At 32.6% G+C, this 9,800-nt stretch overlaps 2 protein-coding genes across 2 annotated transcripts; one reads left to right on the top strand and one right to left on the bottom strand.

Annotated features, from left to right (window-relative positions):
• Positions 1–391: 391 nt before the first annotated feature.
• Positions 392–3,512, top strand: LOC130803531 (probable sugar phosphate/phosphate translocator At3g11320). The gene is made up of 4 exons (XM_057667683.1): positions 392–1,169; positions 1,885–1,988; positions 2,139–2,367; positions 2,979–3,512. The coding sequence occupies exons 1-4, from the start codon at positions 729–731 to the stop codon at positions 3,123–3,125; spliced, it is 921 nt and encodes a 306-aa protein (XP_057523666.1). The 5' UTR covers positions 392–728; the 3' UTR covers positions 3,126–3,512.
• Positions 3,513–3,967: 455 nt separating this feature from the next.
• Positions 3,968–6,090, bottom strand: LOC130803530 (proliferating cell nuclear antigen-like). The gene is made up of 4 exons (XM_057667682.1): positions 5,658–6,090; positions 5,172–5,324; positions 4,921–5,015; positions 3,968–4,770 (listed from the first exon to the last, which is right to left on the bottom strand). Exons 1-4 carry the CDS (start codon positions 5,974–5,976, stop codon positions 4,177–4,179), a joined length of 1,161 nt encoding a protein of 386 aa, XP_057523665.1. The 5' UTR covers positions 5,977–6,090; the 3' UTR covers positions 3,968–4,176.
• Between the last annotated feature and the right edge of the window lie 3,710 nt (positions 6,091–9,800).

Below are 9,800 nucleotides of genomic sequence, written 5' to 3'. Positions count from 1 at the left end.
TTATGAAATATGCTATCTAACCGATATATAAAGAGTATCCAATATAAAACCATCTCATATAACAAATCTTCATATTATTTTGGTCCGGATAATCACATACTCCCTCCTATTCACCTTAGGAGTCCCATTTGACTTTTCACGGATTTTAAGGAAAGTCAAAAGTGGGACCCTAAGGGTAGGAAAGAGAGTGGTATTATGAGTTTTTAATGTAAGGGAGGAAAATTAGTATGAGTAATGGAGGGTATAATTGAAAATAGGATAAAACTACTAAGGGCATAAAAGTGAAAAACCCATACCAAAAATAGAAATGGGACACATAAGCCAAATAGGAGGGAATATTATTTATTATTATTTATTATTATTCATATTCCATAGCAAATTAGTACTTCAAACATTACGTTAATTTAGAGTACAAGTCTATTTATTAACTCTCACTAAGCGACCGACGACCCATCCGCCATTTTAGAAGACTCAAGAATCCTTTTCTTCACAAATTCCTCCATTATCAAAATCCATAATTGTTTCCTTTTGCATCTCCATTATTACAACATCGAAAGAATCCTAAATCCTCCCCAAAGCACACCTCAACCCTCTATAATTCCCCTTATCAATTTATCATCCTATAAAATGTCAGATCTAGGGTTCTAATTTTTTCAATTTGCTCCTCATTCGATTTCGCCCTAATTGACCCCCTTTCTCCATAATTAGGGCGAAAAACTACAATTAAAATGAAATCCACGAGTAGATTCTTCACTATAGGGTTAGTAACAGCGTGGTATTCATCAAACATTGGGGTTTTACTGTTAAACAAGTATTTATTATCGAATTATGGATTCAAATACCCGATTTTTCTTACTATGTGTCATATGACAGCTTGCTCATTGCTAAGTTACATTGCAGTAGTTTGGATGAAGATGGTACCTATGCAAACAATCCGATCTGGGGTTCAATTCTTGAAGATCTCAGCTTTAAGTTTGATTTTTTGTGCTTCTGTTGTTAGTGGAAATATTTCATTGAGATATCTCCCTGTTTCATTTAATCAAGCAATTGGAGCTACTACGCCTTTTTTCACAGCTGTTTTTGCTTATCTAATGACGTTTAAGAGAGAAGCTTGGCTTACTTATGTGACACTTATTCCGGTTGTTACCGGTGTTGTTATTGCTAGTGGGGTAATAATCAAACCTTTTTACTTAGAATTGGATTTTTAATGTTTGTGTCTGCTAAAGTTTGGTTTTATTGTATGTGTGTTAAAGGGAAACCGCTAACAAATGGGATTTTTGTGTCTATTATGAGTTGTTTGATTTATTAAAAAAGAATTGGGCTTTAATGTTTGTGTGTTCAAGTTTTTAGAGGATTTGGGGTTTCAATGTATGCCTGTATGTTAAAGATGAATTACTTGGTGCTTTAGTAGTTTAGCCGGTCAAACCAACCAACTGAACTGGCCAACGATCAATTGCCAAACACCCCTATTGATTTACTTGTTATTAGCTTTCATTTTTAAATGAAATTTTTGTGGCTTTATGGTGTGAAATTCAGGTACTGCTGCTAAATCTGTTTATTGGGTAAGGATTGGGTCGATTATTAGATTGTTTTGCATTTTAGTTCTGAAAGTTCTCAGTGAATTTGTTAGATTGGAGTAATTTTGAAGTTAGGATCTTATGCCTTAGGTGTGGATAAAATCTGAGGAGAAAGATCTTTTTATACCAGACTATACTTGTCCTGAAGCTCAAAGGTGGCACTAACTTTGGTTTATTACTGAAGTAGCTAATTTAGTTGGCGTTTAGCTGTTGTTGCTTTGAAACTTGAGTTGGTGATTTAGCTAAGTCTAGTTGTGCTTTTGCTGCTGAGTGCTGATGAATTTTTTGTGCTCGTTTACAATTGTAGGGTGAGCCGAGTTTTCATCTTTTCGGGTTTATAATGTGTGTGGGTGCAACGGCTGCTAGGGCTCTTAAATCTGTGGTTCAGGGTATTTTGCTGTCCTCCGAAGGGTAATGATCATTTCTTTTTACATTTGCTTATAGAATTCTTACATCATTTGAAGTATGTAGTTGATGTGTTGCTCATTTGTTCTCCTTATGTATTTGATTTTCTATTGATGGGATTATGGGAGACTAACTAGGACTTAAATGTTCGCTCAGGGAGAAGCTTAATTCTATGAATCTCCTCCTTTACATGGCTCCTATAGCTGTTGTATTCCTTCTTCCTGCAACACTTTTCATGGAAGAAAATGTAGTTGGTATTACTCTGGCACTTGCAAGGGAAGATGTCAATATAGTCTGGTTATTGATCTTCAATTCTTCGCTGGCATACTTGGTGAATTTGACCAACTTCCTGGTCACCAAACACACCAGTGCTTTGACTCTCCAGGTATGCAAATGAACTATGTTACATTTGCTTGATAGAATGTTGTACGTTTAAATATGTTGATAACATAATGTGATTCTATTTGCCGCCGTCCTACAATACTTAAATATAAAAGCCCATGAGGCCGTGACTATTTCACAATGTATATATATATTTTGAGAAAACCTCCCTTTAATAATTGGAACTGACATTGATCCCAGTCTAGAGTATTTTCGTTATGGTGGTACAGATGTGGCATGTTTCATTGTGCAGTTTTTATGTTCTGTAGGCATGCATTAGTTTAATGCTCTATGAGCTGTTAAAATGAGAGATTTGCTTCTGCTAAATGTTGTAATTAGTTGCAAATGGGTGAAGAAGCAAAAAAAAATCTCTGATATTTCATGGAAAAGAAAATTTGTTGTATACTAGATGGAAGTGCTTCGTATACATGACCAGCTTACCAATTATGAATTGTAATAAGCTGATTATTGATATTTGTAAAATGGTTGATCGTCTTTGAATAATTCCAACTAAGATCCAGTTTTTGCTTTAGCTTGTTATGAGATGGGTTTGATCTATCAATTAATTTTTGTCGTGTTGACTAGTCTAAACTAATAAAGTTGCTTAACGCCCAGGTCCTTGGAAACGCAAAGGGTGCGGTTGCTGTTGTGATTTCAATTTTGATCTTTAAAAACCCCGTCTCAATTACGGGGATGCTTGGTTATTCGCTCACAGTCATTGGAGTCGTCCTCTACAGTGAAGCCAAGAAACGAAGCAAATGAATGAATTAAGATAACTTATGTAACCAGCTTATATTTCTATATTTTTCCTACCCGTGAGGAGGATTTTCGACTTACCATGATGCAAACTGCAAAGAGTTAACGATACACTTGAAGTCGGAGTACACAGATTCTGCAATTTGTAACTTGGATTTTCCCCTGTAAGCTTGGGGAATGGGGATAGGTTTTACTTGTACACGCAACATCACATATGATTTTAAAACTACTGTTTATTATTCATCTTAATTAGGGGTTATTTGATTTTTGCTTGGGGGGAACATTTTGTATTCTTTTAGCAAAAAAGTTGTAAAATTGCATTATACGGTCTATCCTTGATAACAGTTAAAAATTGGGTAATTAATGAAAGATTGTCATATATTAACATTATTCCATCACTGTTTCTTTTACTCTTTCTTAAAATAAACTTATGGTTAGTGATATTAAATAGTAGTAATGAGAATAATTTGTAGTATAAAATTTCATCAAAAGTTTAATTCTATTTCTATGCTAATGAAACTTTGATCACAAAAAAATTTTATTTATAAATTTTCATTACCACCTAATACCACCTCTCTCTCTCTCTCTCAATGCTAATGTATTCAATAAATTTTTAGAAGAAAATAAAATAATTAAAGTTGAACAAGCATAACCATTAAGGTGGCCAAGATAATTTCAACTAAAATTACACTAACTTTCATTCTATTATCACCGTTTATTACTACCTACCAAACAAATTGTTAGTAACTTGGTATATTAGATTTTGGTTTTATCCGATTTTTGATTCTTTTCGATAGTTGCACTTCTCTTAAAATGCTCACATAAAAAAGGTGTGTGACTACCAATCATTTATGGAAGAAAACCCCTAATTCAAATTGCCCAATTTCCCGATATACAACAAAACGATTTCAGGATCAAGAATAATCAAAATGCCAAAATGATCCTGAAATCTACCCAACAAGGCCAACAGTGCAGTCCAACTCTAATCTAAAACCACTATAAACATGCTTCATGATACCTGAAATTGATAATATTGGACAATTTAAGCTAAAAGAGACTACTCAAGTTCCATAACTTCAACTTCAGCTTTTGGTTGTGTAGTATCTGCTGTTGGCTTTGTCTCTACTTCAGAACCTGTTTCCATCTTCAAGTCATGGTCCATATGATCCAGCAGTTTAGCCTTTACAGGGTTTTCTTCCACTTTAGGCTTCACATCTGCTCCTTCGGTTTCCATCTTAACCTGGGATTCCCCAGCAACTTCATCTTCGTCTTCATCGTTAGCTCCATTTTCTTGCTTTGTACCCGCTATAGCCAGCAGAGGCACAGCTTCTTGAGGCTGGGTTTGCTCCTCAGTTTGTTCCTTTGTTGCCGGCTCGTTGTTTGCATGGTTTTCTGCAGGCACATGTGTTGTAGGCCTGCTTTCAGGCTGAGGGTTTGTCTCATACTCCTCTTCTTCAATCTTGGGAGCCAAGTAGTACCTTATATACCCTATTTCAGCAATCTTATATTCCACTACAACAGGCATATCAGATGATAAGCTGATGGTCACTTGGGAAGACAGAGAAGTTGCTTTGGTGAAGGTAGTCATATACTTTAGGGCAAAGGTCAGCATAATTGGCTCCTTCATCTCAATAATGGTGGACTCCTCTGGCTGCCAAAATCAATATTGTCAAACAAACATTAAGAGTCCCATATATGCAAGACAAACCAAGTGATACTGCTCTAGATGGAACTCTACAAGTTTAGGTTCAGAACAATCACATTTGGAAGGATTGCCGAACGAAAGGGATAGAGTACAGACCTTCTCTGATGAAGTTTGTTTACAAGTAATGTTTCCTGATCCAATGTCACCTTTGGCAGAGAAAGTCACACCTTGTTTTGACACGGAGATAGTAACTGCAAAGATCAGAGAATGCAAGCTTATTAATTGCTGACTTGCTGTTGCATTTTCCACTCCAATAAAAACACAAATATAATCATAAAGCCTAGTAAAGAACCGTCAAAATGACCATTAGTTGAATGCAGAGTTATGCAATCAATTAATCATCTCACCAGTATCACCAATTGAGGAAAGACTTGAACATATATTCGCGAACTCCAATCCTGGCATTCGAACGATTGCATCATATTCAGCATCTGGGATCCCAAGGTGATCACTATCGATGTCCATCAGTTTCATCTCGATATCAGATATTTTGTCTTGATCTTCATCCCAAACAATATGATTATTAATCAATGTTGATTATATTAGATAATAGATAAACACCAATTTGAGAAAGAAAAGCATGTTTTTTCAATGTTATTTATAACTCCAAAAGCATGAACCCTATAATTCATTCACTTGCCATTGAAGTTCACTATCAGAAATTCAACAAGTTTAGATCTGGAATTGAAAATAAAAACCCTAAAAGCAATATCAACTACTCTTCAAACATTACGATAAGTAAACAAAATTGTTATGCTAGCAGGGAATGCAATAAACAACAAAACTCAACAAAAATTAAAATCAAGATAAAAAACTTAATTATTAATACATACTGGGGCTTTCGAACATGAACGTTACGGAATCAGTGCCATCATCAGCCTTGATAGTGATAATATCATCATTGGAAGCACATTTCAGCAATTTAGCCAAATTAGCAATGCTCATACCCATGGAAAAAGTACGATCGCAACGAAAATGCTCAAATCCCTCAGAGCGAAGAAGTAGCGAAACGAGAGCAACATGGCTTGAATCCATTGCTTGAAGAGAGAATCCGGAGGAAGAACAGTCGAAATTGGCGTCATTAACAAGGTCTTTAATGGCATCTATCAATTTCTTCAACAAGCTTCCTTGCACCAACCTTAGTTCAAACATCTTTGCTTTTATTGCTTCAAATATTTTGGTAATGGACGAAAATGGCGGATGAATCGGGGGTAGAGTAAAAGTAGGTTTGGCTATGGAGAAAAACTGAAAACCCTTTTTCTGCCATGGTGGGTACTGGGTATTTATGGTGGAAGTGGAGAAATGGCGGGAAATGAAATTAATCCCGCCAAATATTGGCCACTAATTGATGTTTTTGCGACGGTGTCGTTTTGGGATAATAACTGTTTGGTAATTCCCATTTGAGCGGGAATGGGAGTTTTGAGAATTTGGGGAAAAAAGTTAGGGTAAAGTTGACAAGTTAGAGACAACCTTTTAACTTCGTTGAATCATGAATGGTTAAATAATGTAGATTTAGAGTGTATTTGATAAATAATTTTGTTTTTAAATAATGTTTTTTAATTAGTTTTGGGGTTTTTTCTATTTTTTTAATATACATAAATAATTAATTTTACCAAATATTTTTATTTGAGTTTCTTTTACATTATACTAGAGAAATGTTTGCCATTGTAGCATTTGATATAAAATTGGATTAATTTGTAGCTCTTATTAGACTTTTGTAATTGTATAAGTTTTTGGTGTGAGGCCATGAGACCTCTTTGTATTATTATTATTATTTCGTTGTGTGGTTTCAAAATTTCTATGTCTTAAAAAATAGTCTTTTTCTAAATTCAAACGTTGCACTCGAACTACAATTTATGTTGAATTTGATGATTGAGGAACTAGTGATGAACTATTTCGACCATGAAGTGTCATTGAAAGGCAATGAAACCTTAGTTTAGTTTTTTTTTCATTGTTATTATTTTATTTATTTAAATTTGATTAATATAACACTTGAATCTCCTCTCCTCTCTTGCTGTTGTGGTTTTATATAGGGGTCTGAAATTTAGAAATGTTACAAAACCATTGACTCATCTCTACTCACTGTGATTTCACCTGTACCTGTCGGCGCACTAGACACTATGCTACGAAATTACGCCGTACGCTTGCAATATTACTATCAAATGACATAATATCCAACCAAAAATAAATATGAAATCAGTAGAGTAACTAGATAGATATCTCATGTCAAGCACGGTTTATGAATTATTTAAATAAAAAATTACATATTTTATATAAGTAATTAAGTTATTATTTGACTCCTAAATCATATTGAAATTATAAATTGATTTGTTTTAAAAGCTGTAAAAGTAATACTATTAGATTGAGATATATATCACTAATATATATAAAACATAATCATAAAATGATGCACTAAAAAATATAGATAATAAGTAATTACATAAAAATAATAGAAAATTTCAACACATAAAAAAATAATATAAATAATAATTTAAATGTTTAATGTCTTTGTAAAACCTTTAAATAAGTTTTCAGCCCAAAAAATATACTCCCTCTAGTCTTTAAAGAAGTTTCACCATTTGTCATATTGGGGTATTCCATTTGTTGTTCCCATAAATAATCTTTTTGTTTATGTCACGAATTTTAAACAAAAATAGCCTTATTCATTTTGATTTAATATTTTAATAATACTTCCACCCATATCGTCCATTAACTTCATTTTAACACTTTTATATTCTTTATGGTCCCTATATAATTTCCACTAATTTTTATAAAGATATGTTTTATTATTATTTGTAATGGCCCGGATAAAGTCAAGTAGAAAATTTTACATAAAGTCATAGTTCTCCAAGTGACATCCAAACCATTTAAGAAAGTTTAAACACAAAAGTCAAAGGATTCGTTCCACCCTAAACGAGTTTCATTCTGATGGTAGAGACTACGGTAATCAAACTAAGGAAGTGAATAAATAAAAGAAAGTTTAGAATGAAATTCTCATACAACTCGAGAACCTCATTAGGCCTAAAAAAAAAAAAAAAAAAAAAACCAAAACCATAATAAAGTCCTTCGAAAACAAAACTAAACTTCTAAACTTTCGAAACCTAATAAGATAATTGCACAAGGTTTCAAATGTTAAGGTGAATCCTCACTCCCCATGCCCCAGCTTGCAAGCAATCTGCTAGTTGTAAAATACAACATCATCGCAGGTATTCATAACACGGTACACTTCAGAGGCAGATATCCAATATGCATAACAAACACACAACAATTTACATCACAATCCACCTAGCATACAAAGGCTTTAATAATATAATTTATCATTTCCTGTTTAATTCATTGAGTACCATAACTCATCTCCAATTCACCAATCTCTTGCTCCAATAATAAGTTTGGTAGAATACACAAGGGAGAGCTAATCCCAAAGCAACTACCGACCAAGACGTTGTCCGATATCTTAATAGGTCGCCAAGTTTAAGAGTATGCATACCCCCATGGTGGCCCTTATTAGGGCCCCAAAGATTGGGACTAAATTACCCTATTGGATACCTATTTCCAATCCTCCTCATTAGAAGTATCCTTTTTATAACCCCATGAGTATTCCAAACCAATTTTTCCTTAAAAGGAGTTTCCATTACTATTAATTTTTTATTCGGGGGTCTAAGTCCTTATGTGAATTTATCCCTTAGTAACGAACATGATCCAACAACATAAATCACATAAAGGTGATATCCAAAGTAACATGCATAATTAACCTCAGCGTGCACGTACCTTTTCCAAATAAGCAAGCAAACACGACCTCATAAATCAAGGAAACACTTTAATGATCCCTCACGAACTGAGGTCCTAACAACAAACAACACCCAAAGAAAAATACGCATTAGAGCGTATTTCAAATCAACATCCAAGTGATTATAGAAGTAAATATTTAATTAAATAATTATTGCAAAAGCGGACAGCAGCAAAACCGATCAGTTTCGGCATATTCTGATGTGCAAATCAAAAAATGACTTCATTGTTGTGTCCGGAAGGTACCAATTACCTTGGGTTCCAAATTTCATGATTATTAAATGTCATTTACTATTTTTAATCATTTTAAACGTCTACGCGATTTTTAATTTTACCGAACACCAAAACGTCTCAAAATTTATACAACGAACTCACGGGACCACGACACGCAAACCGAGACAGAATATATCTGTCCAGGATTGAATTTTTATAAAATCTACTATTTTATCTTATATTTATTCAAATTATTTTCCAATTAACGAAAAATTATTACGACACAAAATCTCAATATTTTGAACTCCAAGTTATCAAATAAAACAAATACTTACAAGATCTAAAATAACATCTTAATAAAACCAAAATTTTTATTTTATTATACTCATCCAATTATCCAAGTTTCCGATTTCTAGATCTAATATATATATATATATATATATATATATATATATATAATATATATATATATATATATATATATATATATATATATATATATATATATTAGAAGTATCCTTGATTTTTTTTTGAACCACACGTAAATAATTTCCACGAATCTTAAAGGATAACAATATATTCATTTTGTTTATATTCATATACATTTTTCTCTAAAAATAACACATAAGAAATCAAAATTTCAACATTAAACTTCTAGATCCACATGTCCATTTATTTTAAGACCATAGTTATTCAAAAAATATAATTGCATAGATTTATATATTTTTTTTCTTAATAAAAATGAAACAATTTTTTTTATTTTTATAAATAACACACTTTTTTTTAATAAATATAAACCACGTTTGTTATATATATATATATATATATATATATATATATATATATATATATATATATATATATATAATTAAAATAAACTACAACCTAAGACTAAGAATGAACCAATCATATTTTTCATTCTTATAAATAACTCTCTAATGATAGGTTAAGGGTTTTAAGTATGGACATTTTTAATT

This window comes from Amaranthus tricolor, chromosome 17 (genome assembly GCF_026212465.1).
Source record: "Amaranthus tricolor cultivar Red isolate AtriRed21 chromosome 17, ASM2621246v1, whole genome shotgun sequence".
Taxonomy (NCBI): Eukaryota; Viridiplantae; Streptophyta; class Magnoliopsida; order Caryophyllales; family Amaranthaceae; genus Amaranthus; species Amaranthus tricolor.
The sequence above is the reverse complement of the archived record's forward strand: the minus strand, read 5'-3'. Positions and strand labels throughout refer to the sequence as shown.

Coding starts and splice junctions, on each gene's coding strand:
- LOC130803530 (XM_057667682.1), bottom strand. CDS start 5,976: ATGTTTGAACTAAGGTTGGTGCAAGGAAGCTTGTTGAAGAAATTGATA. Junction 5,325..5,657: donor GTTCATGTTCGAAAGCCCCA/GTATGTATTAAT, acceptor TTTGGGATGAAG/ATCAAGACAAAATATCTGAT. Junction 4,771..4,920: donor AACAAACTTCATCAGAGAAG/GTCTGTACTCTA, acceptor TGATTTTGGCAG/CCAGAGGAGTCCACCATTAT.
- LOC130803531 (XM_057667683.1), top strand. CDS start 729: ATGAAATCCACGAGTAGATTCTTCACTATAGGGTTAGTAACAGCGTGG. Junction 1,170..1,884: donor GTGTTGTTATTGCTAGTGGG/GTAATAATCAAA, acceptor TTACAATTGTAG/GGTGAGCCGAGTTTTCATCT. Junction 2,368..2,978: donor CCAGTGCTTTGACTCTCCAG/GTATGCAAATGA, acceptor CTTAACGCCCAG/GTCCTTGGAAACGCAAAGGG.